Source organism: Convolutriloba macropyga, chromosome 5, assembly GCF_964194025.1.
Source record: "Convolutriloba macropyga chromosome 5, txConMacr16.3, whole genome shotgun sequence".
Classification (NCBI taxonomy): Eukaryota; Metazoa; Xenacoelomorpha; order Acoela; family Convolutidae; genus Convolutriloba; species Convolutriloba macropyga.
Window position 1 is genome coordinate 28,161,918 of NC_134472.1, and position 16,478 is coordinate 28,178,395.

Genomic DNA, 16,478 nt, shown 5'->3' on the forward strand with positions numbered 1-16,478 from the left:
AAATGTATATATAATTATAATCAAAATTTCAACATGCAAATGCATAATTTACGAAACGTGAAATCTAAGTACTCCACCATTGCATGGGAAAAGGCTTGATTAAAAATAAATAAGCTGTATCAAGGGAATAATTTCGTAGTATATCCCAGGGTACCTCTTTTGGCGCTCTTTCATTTTTAATTACCACAGTGGAGGCCGGATTGCATAATACCATCCTCGTAATACCATAAACGTGTCAGCTACTCTAAATACATATCTGTTGAAAAAGATTTGATTAATTTTAAATTTTATTAAATCAATCTCTACAAACAAGTGAGTCACATGCCAAATTGTAAAAAAATATTTGGCCGCCGTTTCTTCTATCGTGTTGTGGTATGCATTGGTAGATATGAATGAATTCAAATTTGGTGGTACTATATATTTTCCTTTAATTCCTTGCGTTACAACTCTACAAATGAGTACAGTCCTATTTGTTGGTGTACGCGCGCTAGTAATTTTATAAACAACATGTGTTCAACTACTGTCAAGTCTTGAGCAAATTTCCATTCATAGTTCTGGTTTTCTGCAATACTTTTTCTTTCAAAGAGCATTATTTGCACAACAAATGAAATATTAGCAGCACTTTATTTTCGCGCGAAATCTTTGTTTGTGAAGAATTTTATTGTTTGCTTTTTTACGCAGTTGAGACTATAATCCCAATGCAAATATTTCCACTTATTTGATTTAAAACAGACCGCAGTCTTATTGGGTCTATTTTGAGACGCCTTTGTATATGCAAATTTTTGACTTTTCGAAAGCTGTTTGTGGACCCACGTAGCCGAGACAAGAGTCGGCTTCAAGTTAAATGGTAAGAGAATTACATGTATGCGAATATTTTGGGGAATGAATAAAACTAAGTTGAGCATCAATTTCTAGCCGACAGAGCGTAATATTGACATTGACCACAGTTTATAAAAGGATATAATCTAAACCCTCCCACTCCCCACCGCTACCCCCGGGGAACCAGTCCCATAATCTGGTACTATATTCAAAGTGTCTCGTCTATAGTACCAGATCTGTTCAGATTATGCAGTTTAGCACAAGATCTTGCGAGAACTTTTTAAGATCTTACAGGAGCATCGTCAGGACCAGTGGATCATAGTATATAACAAAAGGATGCTACCATTTTAATAGGCGCGGGCATTGTTTAATTGAACCGTGTAATCGGCCCGATTCAAATGTTAGTCACGGGATAAAAAATCGTTATAGTATGCTAGACGGCCTATCGACTAATCGACGGCGACTAAACGCAGGTTCTTTAGTCTGAACCGTCTTATCCTCCACACTCGTATTGCATTAAGGTAATTAAAAGTAAAAAAAATACCCAAAAGTGACCAGGCGTGACATTAAAGTGTTAAATCTTTCTGAAAAATTGAATGCTAAGCAACAAAGTGAGTTAATTATTTTTCAATTCAATTATTCCATTAGGAACATCTCGTATTTCGTATTTTACGGCTAAAAATTATTCGGCCTAAATTGGGATCTGAGTGTACGAATTGTAACTTAGGAAGCTACTTCTGAAAGCCAGCATTTGGCCGCACTATAGAGAGTAGAACTATCGCGTGGTTAGATGCAGCTTTTGGAAAAGGTAAGGTTTTTCTGCGTTTTCTGGTACCAAACACCAAACAACAGTGAGGATGCCGGGTAGAAGCGGACGGTCTTGGAGCAGAGGAAAGGGAAAGTAGATGACGGAGGACAAAACTGAAAAATAATATTCTCTAAACTCTTACAAAATTCTTTAGAAAATGGTAAAATTCAACTTGCCAACCCATTTTTATATAAAAAAGTTTTATTACATCTTCTACTAGACCAGTCAGAAACTCATAGCGTGGCACAAAAACATTATACAACAAATAAAAATGCAAAGATAAAAAACCTAAAAAAAATTGAAATGTATTCCCGTGAAAATTGCCATTTCTGGCCTCCAACGGTCACTTCGCAGTAGCAAGACCTATAGCATAGCTCTTAATTAAGAACTTACCAAAATGTTTCAATTCAGATGCATAATGTAAGAAACAAAATTGCAAAAACCTAAAAAAAAAACATTTTAAGAAATAGACAAAGTTGGTAAAATTCAGCTCAAATCTATCCAATTTTCTTCAGCAGAAGCAACTGAAAATTCATATCCATCAAAAGCAAAGACGTAGAAAAATTATTTTCAACCACACAGCTCCTCAATTGCTATACAAAAACTGATGAAGACTTCATAAACTGCTAAGCTTAAAACAATTTAAAAGGGTAAAAATAGCTGAAAATTGAATCTAAAAATGTAATGTTGGCTTCAGAAGGTCAAAATTGCCTCCAAATGCACTAATACTAGTTTAGATACTTAAGAAAATCAACTTTGACTGAAAAATTGTACCAGAAGTTTTAGAGAAAAATTTGAAGGTCAAATGTAAAAGACTGCCTTGAAAAAGCCGCACGTGATAAAAAAATTTTGCTCGCTTAGCGAAAATCTTTTTACGCGTACGTTTCTTGATACCTCTAAAAGAAGACATGTACAGAAAACTACTCTCTTTTCTCTCTGCTCTGCAATTTGTTCCATCCACCGTTAGACCTTAACACTTAGTTTTCGCTTGCGGCATTGACTTTTACATCCTGTTTCAAATTCTCTCCAAAAAATCATCGATAAAAAGACGCTTCACCAATACTCCTTTTCGAGTAGTAAAAAAGACAGTGCCCCAATACAATTCAACTTTTTTGAATTGTAATAAAAAATACACCAATGAGACTGCCATCATTGCTGCATCGTGCAATGATGGAATGCTTGAAAATTTCTCTTTCTGCTCTATTATTTGACTTCTGCCGCTCCGCGGAGTAAAGGGTAAACTGATCAACTTGCTAACAGATTTCATCATTTGATGGCTGTTTTTTTTTGGTTTTTTAATTTTTTTTTTCAATTTTGTCCATGAAAACATTCTCACAGAGGACATCAAATCGTTTTTTTTTACTGTTACGTAAGGGTTTTTTCTTAAGGTGTCGGAAAAAGCTCTGCTTGTGAAAACCTCAAGAACATTTTTAAATAGCTTACTTTTCAATGGTTTTTGGGGAAAAGTCACGTTAATAATGTGTATGTTTGTACTCTTGTATTTTTACGAAGCAAAATTATTAAGATTCAGTAGAAAGATTCAGCAAAAGTAACGGTCAACCACTACGTTTACGAACAAAATATTTTTATATGAGTCAAGTTAATTAATTATTTATATCAGTTCTAACCCTTGTAATTAGCACGCGCAAAATTGCAAGTTTAGTCATCAAAGTTGGTCAAATCTCTTCTTTTCTGTCTTGTTTCTGTACAACAAGTTGATACCTACCTTTCTCTGCATCCTGTAGAAATATTTTTTGCAGAAAAAGTTCTGCAATAGACTTCCTATTTTGGTAATTGAGTCCACTGTATTTTATTGATTACTAGGTGGGAACATTGTGTGCCACGCACAAAACCATACGGTCCTTCTTGTTAATGCATAAGCTGCATGGAACACATAGACGTACAGTGTCTACACACATACATATATACAAACATACCTATCTGAAATATCTTTTTGGATTTTTGGGGGGTGTGGGAGATCGATCCATTTTGTTCTTAGGTTCCACAAGAGCTCCTAAGGGACGACCTTGTGCTGATCTAGGTGTAGTGGAGGTCGCGGATCTTTCCGGTCAAAGATTTTGTTTTGTCTACCAATTTTGGTCACGTAGTAAGATACATTTAAGTTAAGTCATCGATCATGAAAATTCTAATTTGAGTGATCTAAATTCTATTCTAAACAAAGCTTTCACGCAGAGCTTTCAACTCAATTTAAGCTTGATTGGCCGTTTTGCACGAAAATTGAAGATTTTTAGCTTAATTTTTAGCTTAAAATTTGCTGCATAAAGGCGAAAAATTCGAACCCGTATAAGTGAAAACTTTTTTTTTGAAACATGTAAATCACTCAGACTATAACCCTAAGGTTAGATATCTACATGCTCTAAAATGTTAAATAAATTAATCAGCATTGTTATTAACATAATAATCTTCAAATTTTGGCTGTTCGTTTTCATAGGTAAAAATAGGATTTGAAGGCTCCTATTTGTCTATTAACGGGTACTTTCTTGTGTTGATCGAGCAAAAACTCGGTTAAAACATTTTTAAAGCAAGTTTTACTGTTAAAAGTTCTTATTAAAGAGAGCAATTTGTTCCATTTTTGAACGCTTTTCAAGATTAAGGATTTGTTACTCCACTTCGTTTTTGTTTTCTTTTTTAAAATAATTTGATTTGTTCTCTTGTTCTGTCTAGCGTTATGGCGACTAGAAAACGTTTTAAAATTTTCGGTTGTTTCCCATTGTCTTATGTCTGTTTGTAGCTTCATTAGGCTAACTTTTGAAAAGGGAATTTCTATAAAGTCCGCAATTGAAAGGGGGGAAAAGGGGATCTGCCTGTCTGGGGTTCTTGGGGTTAACAAACGACTTGGGGGCAGTACAGAATAAATATACTACTTGTAATGGCAGTCTTTTGAGAACAAAGTTCATGCTGAAATTCATAAAAAAACACTTGCAAGATTTCTTTCTCCTAGTTATGATTTCAATTCTGTTATATCAATTATTTTAAGCTTAGAGGTTTGGAAAAGAAAAAAATCATCACGTGAGATGTAGATTTGGATGAGTAAAAGTCGATATAGTCAATATTGAAAAAGCGCGCGCAGAACAAGAAACACAGACACATAAACACTGTGTGTGTGTTTTCCTAGATTTTGATTCCATATTCAAATAAAGGATTCCTTTTTAACCAACACCTGCCGGGATTTACCAGTTTTCCCAATAGAACTGGAACAAAATTGGTCAATGCGTAATCCTTATTAATTCTTCCCTTGTCTTGTGTGTTTCAGTTCTCTCTCTCTCTCTCTCTCTCTCTCTCTCTCTCTCTCTCTCTTCTCAAATGATGTATGGCTTAACTCAAACCACATTATGGACCATCATATGGTGTCTTCTTATACATTGACATGATTTTCGCTTCTGTCTATTTATAATATTCGTTATGCTTTCTCAATTACGTTCTTTCTTTAATTTTTCAATTTGATTTTGCAATCGTGCGTTAATTAATTATTTATAACTTTTTTCGCTCTTTATTTATTAAGCAGCGCATTTAGCGTTTGATTTTATCAACAGGCAAATTTGTGTTGTAAAATTTTATCCGCGCAAAACACAAAACGTTGAATTCGATAGTTTAATTTTTGCTTACCTTTCAACTTCAACATAAAAATTAATGAAAGCCAGTTTTCTTAATTAAACATGTACTTCGCCTTTTCATTTAAAAAAACAAATCTGGTTTTAACTCTTTTAATTTTCAGATTCTGTCATTTTGAACCGCTGCAGTTTCTACAATAAAATGAAACTTCGCGGTTAAATTTTTATCCGATGGTCAACATTATTACAGACCAAGTCTTTCTGCTACGCTAATTTTATAATTTCTCATTTTAATATTTTTTGTTATAACTTGTAACGCGTGAGGTCAAAATTTAATTACAATAGTTATAAATACATTCATTTTTCTTGTACCTTGATTGGACTTTGTTGATTGTTGTTTACGAAGATGATTAAATTTTACTTCTAGACGTATTTGATTTGAGTTCTTACGAACCTCGAACACCTGGCTTGCTCAGTTTGATTCCTGAATTATCACTCTTGAAACAGCAGGCGAATTCTAATTTAAATAGAGAATGCTAATTTAAAAGCTCTATAATGAAACATGAATTCTCATACAATAATTAATTTCGTTTCTGATAATAAAAAATTCCTGACCTCTAGTTTGTATTTTTGTTTGTAAACATAAAACTTAAACTTAAATTATTCTGCGTAAAAATTCCAATTTTGGCGGTGTGTTATTGTGGCACCTGAAAAAATTGACACTTATTACTGTCAAAAGTGTTGCTATTTTTTTTTAAAATTTTGTCCTAATTATAACACACACGTTTGATATTGATACCTCATTTTGGGTTGGATATTTTGCCTTAATTTATTATAGCGATGGTGTTACTCGAAAAAGACTGTTACCAGTTTATGGTTCGAGGATCGAACTTGCACAAAGTCAAAAACAGCAACAGCAAACTCTTAGTAAACACGTCACTGGTGTCTGGAGGAACCCCACAGCATTATAGCAATACATACGCACAAGCCGAAAACCCGTCCCAACAATCCTCATCTCAAATAAGTGGGAAAAAGTTTGCCCGGAGTTTCAAGTTGGACTCTTCGCATAATTTCATATCCTGGTCACCTAGCCGAAAAGGTCAGAGATATGCCCAGTATGAGGTTAGACGGTTCGCCCGAATCAGACGGGGGTTAATATCAGTGGAAGCGGGTACCCAAATGAATTCTGCTAATTCATCAACTGGCGAAGAGAGTTCAACTAATAATTCCTTCGCTCGTTTGGGCTTTACGATAATATTTGTCAACGGTACAACATGCGAACTGCTGGCTTCAAACGCAGAAACGGTCAATTACTGGGTAACTGGTCTTCGATTTTTAATCTACAGATCTCAGCAAGGAATTAATTCACATTTACCTGTCGAAAAAGAGCGCCATGTCCGAACTGAATTTAAGACGAAATCTTATGGAGCTCAAAATCTGGACTTTCACAGTGCAATTGAACTGTTCCATGATCTGACACCTTTAGCGGGGAGTTTGAATTTGCCTTATGCTCTGGAACGCGTGTTTAAGCATGGCAGGTTGATCTCGTGTAATGACTTTGTGTCTTTGTTTGACAATTTGACATCTGTTGGGTTGCTGTTGTCAATTGTGTTCCAGTACAGCGTGAGTGGTGACCTTGTGTTGAACATTTCGGAGTTGGCGTCAGTGCTGATAAATGAAGTCTCTGAGATTACGTATGGTGAGTACAAAGGCTCTATACTAATTTTTTTAAAATTGAAAATTCATTCTTACGCAGACTAACTGATTACAGAACGGCAGGAATGCATGCGTCGCTATTATAGTGGACATTAACAGTCCAAAAATTTAATGAATTTCTCTTTTCTGTGAACTTCAGTTAGCTCAAACTCACCATTGAAAGTACACTTCCTTATTTTATAATTTACAAAATTTGCAAAACATAGATTAACCAGATCTAAAATAGGACAACTGAAAATTTTTAAAATATTCGTTTTTTGAATGCTTTCGAAATTTCTGTTTTCTTATTTGCTGAAATTCAGCTCCGAAACAAAATTTTTAGGAATCCTCTTAATCATGCTTGCTTGATGATAGTCTAAATTTGGTCTTAATAGTATCAAGTGAGTGTCCTGTAAAGAAAAAAATGGAGAGAGACGGAATATTCTTTTTCCATCACGTATGTTTTGGCAAGAACTTGCAAAAAAACTTAATTCAAGGCAAATTAATTTCGGTTTATATTAAAGTTCAGGTCATTTTATGAATATTCTTAAAGGACAGCATAAAGACAAACGTGGAATGTGTTTGTTAATGAAATAGGGCATTAACTTTTTTATAAAAAATAAAACCAAAAAGTTAAGCTTAATTAAGGATTGCCAAGTTTACTTTAATTGTTGCGATAAATTATTGGTTATTATAAAAGTTTTATGATAGAAGTTTTATTTTTAAAATTAAGTACTGGTACCTGAATTTCATCTGTATTGTTTTCTCATTTCCTGAGTTGTCCAAATTTATTGTTGAACGTTGTCAGTTTTTAAAACGATCAAATCGGATTTTTGAAACTTTCAAAATTGAATATTGCAGACTAAGTTTCCTTTGTGGCTTTCGGATTTTAAATTAAAAATAAGCAAATTATTTTTAAAGCAAAAATAAGAAATTGTATTCACAATAAATAGGGAAATGTGTTGACCTGTTCTTCATTTTCTATCTGCATCAGATATCCCTCGAAAGAAACATTACCACTTCCAGTTCCTTTCGGTAATTTCAACTTTGACTAGGATGTCCGTTTCTGTAGTTAAGTTTTTTGATTATGTCAGCTCTACGTCGTAGTGTCAACTCAGTTGAAGCAAATGATTGTTCTTATATCTGTTTCATAACTTTTGTGTTGCTTGAAACTAAATCAAAGTGTAATAGAATTTTTGTTACTGACTCAAACTTTAATCTAAAATTAGGCTTCTCAATACGGCTTTGCACATTTTGTAGTCCATATATGCTCTTGGAGAACAGACAAAACAGTCGTAGAAAAAACAGACCAGAATAGCAAAATATTCCCAGGCAAAACACTCCCAGCCAAAATAATTCCGAGAAAGCAGACAAACAGCCCAGACAAAATAATCCCATCTAAACATAGAGTTAAACATTTGCACACCAATTAACAATGAAACTCTTTAAATTATTCATTGATTTTATGTCATTGAACAAATATTAAGCCGATTAGAACATAGTTTTTTGTCAAATTGTATTTTTTGAACCAGGTGTTTGGTTTCGTCTTTATTCATATCATTTCAAAACGATGAATTCACAAGCTTAAATCACAGATTATTTTTGTTAATGGCTAGTAGATTAATTTTACAATTGTTTCCATATTTATTCGGGACTATTTTGTCAGGGACTATTTTGTCTACTTTTATTGGTCTATTTTATCGGAGACTGTTTTTCTGGAAATATTTTGCAATTTGGGACTGTTTTGTCCGGAAACGATGCTCTTTTGTAGCTATTTACCTCATTCCAATTTTTCATAATCAAAATATGAAGCAAGTGTTGCAAATTTTTTAGAAATCAATTTTTCTTACTCATTTTTATTAGCTTTAATATGTTCAGTGTTGAAACTATTTTAGAATACATTAAAACGTCCCTGAGATCGGCCTTGCTCTTTTAAAGTTTAATTATTCATTATTATAAATTTTGTTCGTGGGAACTAAAGTTTTAATTTAAAAACTATCTCTCCGTTCCGGGACATAATTTATGTTGAGGTTTACTGGACACAATAGTTTCTTCTGCTCAAGAGATACTATGTTTAATTCTCACTGAATGCGCGTTGATCATATTTGCTCATTGACTAGTTTTTTTTCACTCTTATATTCCATTGGGCAAGTCCGGTCAGTCTTCACCTCTGAATTGCTGGAGATAACAATGTCAAAGCTTTGTGATTTTGATTTCCTCGATAACGCTGAATTTTTATGTAAAATTGATGTCTTATTGTGGATGACAATGATGCATAACTTTGGTAAAAAAAATTAAATTTAGATAATTTTTGATGCAAAACTTTGATACATGTTTTCTATATAATAACAGGAAAGAAATATTTAGATTACTTTGGTTTCATTATTGATATTTGTGCAGTAATTTTGGGTTGTTTCAATATCTATATGAACCAATTAATTCAACCATACCATCAATTATATAGTAGCCTTTGTAAATACAGCTCCAACAGTGTTCCACAAAAATAGCTGACATTTTGACCAAAAGGTAGCAACCCTGTTCCTCCATTAAGTACATGGATTTGACTGGTCAGTATCAGTGTAACGATCGAATTTTAGGAACCAAAAAATTGGGCTTTCTGGTTTTCTGGAGAAAAAGCCACTGCAAATTGATTAAATCACTGACTCTTATTAAGAAAAAAATTGGTTGAAATTTTACTGCAGGCTGATATCAAAGTTTAAGGATTAATTTTTGTAGGCGTAGCAAGTGAAACTGCTCTTTCTGCCCTCTGTCGAAGTGTAGTGTCCTCGTTCGAAGTGGTGCCTGAGTATAGACAGAACCTGCTGCTAGGAGTGGATGGTCTGACGTCATTCTTCTTCAGTCGACACTGTGGTCTCATGGATCCCAGGCACCTCTCAGTACATCAGGTATACTCTTTTATTCTAGAGTTTTCACGTAGAAATAAATTTATAGACTTTAGAGTTCATTGATTAGTTGATATTCTCAAGTTTTTTCTAACATAATAAAAAAACATTTCAAAAAACATAACCAGATTGTTAAATATTTACATGTTCTCCAATAAATTGATTTACATAATGTAAATAAATCTGAAATATAATAGCTTATTTGTGAAATTGAGATTCACAAGCAGTTAATTGAAATAGTTAAGATCCTATGAAAATGGCGGGTTATGCAAAGGTTTATTGTCGCATAAAATTTTAAACATGAGTAACATAAATTTTTTACGGACTGAAAGGTTTAAAGTTTTGCAGAGATTCTCCATTATTGCGTTTTCTTCATTATAGCAGCCATGAAAATAAAGCCCCATTATGGTATTATTTACGGTAATGATGAACTATAAGTTATAGGACAATTAGGGGGGGTATAATCGATAAGATCGTGAAGTTTACAATTCAACTATTCGTCTGTGCCCCTGGCATGTTATGTTATGTAAATAAGGTGAAAGTGGTTGTTGTGTGAACAGGACATGAGTCGATCGCTGAGTAGCTACTACATGAACAGTTCCCACAACACATTCCTCACAGGCAGCCAACTACTGGGAGAGAGCAGTGCTGACATGTACACACAACTACTCACCCGAGGTAACCACAACTATCAAAACAAGCTCATTCCATCTTGGGTTTCACTGTATTCATTTATGGTACATTATGTTAGATGCATCAAAAAAATGGAACGCTCCGATGAAAGAATAATAAATTGCTCTCAAACCAAGTCCGTAAACATTATTTGGGTTATGTTGGGTTTTCTATGCGATTTTTAGCTAGTACAATTTAACTTTTGATCCTTGAAAACGGGGTGAACTGCAAAAGCCTTAGATCATTTAGTCCCTGGGCTTAGAGCTATATTAGCCTCAATGTCCACGTCTCGCTGATGCTGCTGAGAATTCCGGCATTAATGATGTGAAGGGCGGTTTTTTTAGGATTTTTTAGATCGCCTCCGTCTCTTCTCCACTTTTGTACCCCCTCTCATCCCCATAAGCTGACTGCCACCAAAGCCAACGCTCGCGAGTGGTTTGAGAGAAATTCATGGGACGCTAGACCGTTATGTTGAAAGTATTAATATTCATTGTGGAATTATAGTGACTCTCACATATGAGAGGATTGTGGACTTTGGTCGGTCAAAATATTCAGAAACCGTTGTCTAAAAATATTTATGGAAAAATATTTTGGCCTTGGGACTATCAGATTTTGTGTCGGAGAAAAACAGCGCAGATCTTTTACATCGTAGGATAAATAAAGTTCTCTGCCGGAATCGAAATATTATTCTTTTAACTATTACATTGTGTGATTACAGGTGTGCGCTATGTGGAGATAGACGTGTGGGACGGGGAGGATGGACAGCCATTCTGCAACCATGGATACACACTCACTTCTCGCATCCCATTCACACACGTCATACAGGCCATCAACCAGGCCGCTTTCGTCACATCAGGTGAAAAGTTTTACAATTCAGAAAGATACTTGCAGCTTCATAGCTAATGTGGATCCACAAAACAGATGAATAGTGTTTATCATATTTAAACAAAATTATGATACTTTTTAAACATTGTTGAGTGACACTGCTATGTCCCTTTTCGAAATTTATGAAAAAACTAACAGTCCATAAAAGTTCATAGCTAGTCGATTGTTTGTAAAATTTCCTGATTACAATTTAAACTAGTCTAGTTATAACTTTGGCATCAAAAGGAATCAGAAGAGTAATTTATTGTTAATAATTGTTATTATTTGTTTTTCTAGTATACCCAGTAGTAATTGGACTTGAGAACCACTGCAGTCTCACTCAGCAGGCATCTCTGGTCCAAACAATGCTCTCCATCTTCCGGGAAAAACTATTCCTACCCAAAGAACACTCCCCAAGGTATACTCCATCTCTCATTTGGAAGCAAAGTGTTTCAGAGTATAACAAATAAATTAATTATGTCATGGTCCACTTCAACTTAGTTTAATAAAAAAAAACTAATCTCATGCAATCAGTCTGTGATCAAATTATTACCGTTCAAAAATAATATTACGATATTACGTTGTCTCGCCCAATGAGTAGGCATACCTGTAAACCAACTTTCTGAGGATACCTGAAAACACAAGACCCAGGTGCAATTGCCATGAATACCGTGTTGGTGTTGCAACATAATTGTTGGCATCGAAAAGCCGATTGTATGGGCGGCACTTTCAACACGGTTCGCTCCTTTTTAGTTATTGTACAAGGATTATATTTATGATGTCATGCATATCATACGCTATGTTTTATTACGATCCCTGTACGATTGCCAGAAAATCACATATGACCATGTACGATAAAACAAATATTATGTAATTAGTAGGTCATAAAAAGAACGCACTTATGAGACAACAATAACTAGCAGGAAGCCAATTAGGATAAATATATGAATATCACGAAATCATTTATGATATATGTATCATTATGAGGAAATCATTGATGATCGATGTATGATTAACAGTAGATCATAAACGCTTTTTGTACGATTACCAAGAAACCATAAATGAATTTTACATGAAAACAAGGATTCCACATTATGATAAATCATTGATAGGAATGTACATAATGCTGCAATCCACCTAATAATCTATCAAAAAGAAGATTTAAAATCATGAGCTTAGTCAGTTTTTTTTGCTTCGCTCTAAAAGGTTCTTAAAAATAGAAATGCGTTCTTACTTGCTTTTGACCGAACAAACAAAAGCTTCATCATAATATATTTTTTCTCAGTCGTCGAAAAATGGTAAAACTGCTAATAAATTTTGCAAACCGCAAATATGATCTGTAAAAAATCTAGCTGTTTTTTTTTTCAATTTGACTAAAGAAGCCCAATTTTGATAAAAATCACAGCATTAAAACAATTGAAAACAGAATTTTGAGAGAAATTATTTCAGACAGGATTTTTAGTTCGACTATACCAAAATAGGGGTTCTTTTTGAAATCAGAAACGCATAATGGTGGACGCCAAGGGGCTAGGATCATTAAAAAACTGTACAAGAGATAGAATGGTCAAAAGGAGGATAGAAAACAAGATAGAAAACAAGTGAGTAGAAAACAAGTTTGAATTCGTTTTGTAATTTTGCGTAGAGTTTGTTCACTAACTTCTCTTTTTAATAATGGTTTTATTGGTGGCACCTAATTGTCCATATCTTGATCGGCTTTGCACTAATTATTGAGTTTATTGTTAAATTACCATTTTAAGCCCAAACGGTCCATCGGTTGCGAAATAACCAAAGGACAGCAATTGATCAGTTTTACCCATTTTTTTTTCTACGAAATTTCAGTAAGAGTTTATTTTTGCCCTAACAATTTCCATAACCAATAACTATTGATCCGAGTTTTTGTTAGTTTTGAATGAGTACGGTTCTGGAGCCTGCGGTCATTTAACAAAAAAAGCTACATTGATCTCTTTTTGTTGGTCGTCATATGTTTGCTTGTCTTTTGTACATGCAGCAAAAGATGTTTGATTGCTCTCGAACAGAAGTTTGAAGCAATTAATATCTTTTCAATGCAAAATTTGTGCTTGGTTGCTTTTTTTTCTAGATTATTCTTTGACTTCTTGGCTTACTTTGTTTCGCGCTTGAGTTCTTCATTTTTAACTAATTTAAGTTCCTCTTTTTTCTGAAATGAAGTTTGTTGTTTATATAGAAGTGATTGCGAGCGAAAATCAATCAACGCCATTGTTACTTAGTGGTTAAGATGATGGACCGTCACTCTAGTGGTCCGCTGTTTGAATCCCCTATGGGGTCGGCGATAATATTTCGCTAAGCTATATCCCCTCGAATTGAAATTGCCCCGCCTGTCGTTCGAGAGCAATTTATCCACCGTTAGTCCGTTTATTTTGTTTCGTTAAAAATTGAAATTTTTGCGCCAAACCTTTTCCAATCTTTTTAGGGTGAAGCTGGAGCTAAAAATATTTTCGTAGAGTTGAGCTTGATTTTTCTGAAATGACATTTGTAAAACTAAAATTCTTTTTGCAGTTGATTTCTCATTGCAGAGAAACGATGCATTCATATACTTTTCAGATGATCTGGTTTTCCTGTTTTCTGCTTTTTGTAAGATTATAAGGTGATTATAGATTGATATATGACGGGTTTATATCTCATTTATTGTATTATTACCAGAAAATCATATCTTCATATATGACCTTGTATGATTACCAGGAAAGTTCAATTGAAAATTAGGGATAACTGGAACCGAAACTAGTATCTAATTTACCACAGGCGAAATTGAGGCCTTGTGAGCATCCAAAAATTTTGTATTACACTTTTATGATTACCGCTAAATCATACAAATCATATACCGGAACTCATATATAACCTTGTATGATTACTGAGGATGTTGTATGACGGACTTCCCGGGAAAATGTGCTGCATGAAATGATTTGATTTTTTGTTGTTTGAATTGCTCCGACAAACGGAGCAGTTTTTCATGAATTATTTGAACTCCTCTGATCTACTAATTTTCGGTCTAACTAAGAGACATCTTATTCAGACACTAATAGTTTGTTTTTGAGCCTAAGAAGATACATAGTTGTTGCGAATTTTTATCGTATTTTTCTCAGTCAAATGTTTATCACTTTTTGCCTTCAAAATTGAAATATACTGTATTAAGCACAACAAAAACTGTGTTTTTCACTGCCCCGTGACGTCATCGCAGCCATTCAAATTTCAACATGTTGTTCGTTTTCAGCGGCGTAAACGTAATGGACTTGCCATTGAACTCGCTGTGTTGCAAAATCCTGATTAAGAGCAAAAAGCTGAACAGAACATCAGAATTCGGCTCCACATCGTTCCTTCCTCACAGCAAAAGTGAGCATGGATCTATCGCGCATCTCTCGTCAAATGGCCATGAGGAAGATGAGAATGATGAACGGACTAGTTTGTATGACAAAGTGCCCCATGCTGCAGACGACTGTAATAACTCATGGGGCGAAGTTAGTGATGAGAACAGTGCTGATGAACTGAGTGATGTGTACAAAGTGCAGCCGAATTTGAGACGGAATGAGATGAATGAAATTGTGGAGCACTTAGGAGCTTATGATCAACGAAGGTAAGCACGGAGCACTAGTGATTTAAACGTATGAGAGTACTAACAATGCAAAAAGACAACTAATAAGACATTTTTAATTGCTCGTGAACGCAGTTCATAGCAATTATTGTAAACGTGTGTGTCTTTTTTTATGCAAAATTTTCGCTTGACGGTTTTGACTTTTCGAATGACTTTTACGCCCTTGACTTTTTGCATTTCGCGTGATCTAAAATTCTCTCTCAATCACAATTTCAAGCAGCTGAACTCAATTGGCGGCAATTTAATACAAATGTCAAATGAAAAATGCGACGAAACTGGTGCCATTTTTTTTTTACTTTAAATCTTAATAGTGGTATATGTTAACCTCTAATGTGGTTATTTGAAGCCCACTATAAAACTTCTTAGTCCCATTTAGGCTACCCCTCCCCCCCCTCCCCCCCCCCCCCCCGACTGAAGCAGTATGCAATTGATTAGAGCTCCCACTAGTCGTTCAAGAGCAATTCTTCCGACGTTTAGTCGGTTATGTTATATATTTACAAACTTATGTTTACTTTTTTATAGCAAAAGTTTCTCGATTCAGGATTTTTGTTAGTCAGGGGTGCGTTAAATTTATATGAGAAAATTTTACGACTAATACTAATTTAGAATTGGCGTTATGATTTTACATTGTGATTCTCTATATGATAATAGTCTTGTTGGAGTCGAGAATAGGGAAATTTATGATTTTTGCCGACCCGTGTCATCTTTTTTGTAATGTTGTCCTTTGGTTATCGGACAGGGTCAAACCCAGAGATCCATTTTTTCAAAAAAAGCCGCGTAAACAACAAAAATTGAAAAAAAAATAGCTGCTTCGAGGATTTTTTTTTAAATTTGAAGAGATAGGAGTAAATTGTTTTTTAATTGCTGCGTCAAATTTACTTTGTGCGTGTTGAAACAACTGGACTTAGCCACATAGCACAAGATAGTTAAGGCTTTGGAATTGTGAAACTTTTTCCTGTATTCAGTTTGATCTTGTAGTTTGATTCCATAAAAACCTTAATGGTTGTCTCTCAATCGCTCTTAAGTAACATGTAAACGTGCACTTGCAAGTAATGTTTGACCAATGTGTATTTTGAATGATTGTCTATTTAATTTGTAAGACTCAAGATGCTATCAGTGAAGTATCTGGCCCAGATTAACATTTAATCTATCCTTTAGTTGATTTGGTAAATCAAACAATTTTTTCTAAATGACTTGCAAGAAATTTTACGGTGATATTCGCAGGTGAGGAATTATTGAGCGTACATTATTAAAAGAGGAACTTGGAAATTTAATCCTTTGAGCTTATAGATTCATCTCACTTTGGTCCAAAGAAACATAGTCAAGCTTTCAACCACTAGGATCTATTGAAATCTACTGCATGGTAATGATCAAAAAATATTTTGATTGGAGATGTTCTTCAGAAACCCTTTATGTAATGAAAAGCATCATGCATATTATACACAAAAGGTTGCCCACATTTTGTTTCCTTTGCCAAACTCCAACGATTCTTTTTGAAAGCAGTAAAAAGGTATTAAAAA

General features: G+C 34.4%; 1 protein-coding gene across 5 annotated transcripts in view; it reads left to right on the forward strand.

Annotated features, from left to right (window-relative positions):
- The window catches only part of LOC142339287 (inactive phospholipase C-like protein 2), a 30,030-nt gene that overhangs the window by 9,684 nt on the left and 3,868 nt on the right, over window positions 1-16,478 (forward strand). For 2 of the 5 annotated variants that reach the window (XM_075389199.1, XM_075389200.1), the window contains exons 2-7: window positions 6,038-6,898; window positions 9,631-9,800; window positions 10,358-10,475; window positions 11,188-11,325; window positions 11,631-11,751; window positions 14,581-14,940. In XM_075389199.1, coding sequence (XP_075245314.1) covers window positions 6,040-6,898; window positions 9,631-9,800; window positions 10,358-10,475; window positions 11,188-11,325; window positions 11,631-11,751; window positions 14,581-14,940 — 1,766 coding nt within the window. In that variant the 5' untranslated portion in view covers window positions 6,038-6,039. Of the gene's footprint in view, window positions 1-449; window positions 848-4,901; window positions 6,899-9,630; window positions 9,801-10,357; window positions 10,476-11,187; window positions 11,326-11,630; window positions 11,752-14,580; window positions 14,941-16,478 lie in introns of those variants that run through there. The other 3 variants (XM_075389196.1, XM_075389198.1, XM_075389197.1) reach the window with 3 other exon arrangements.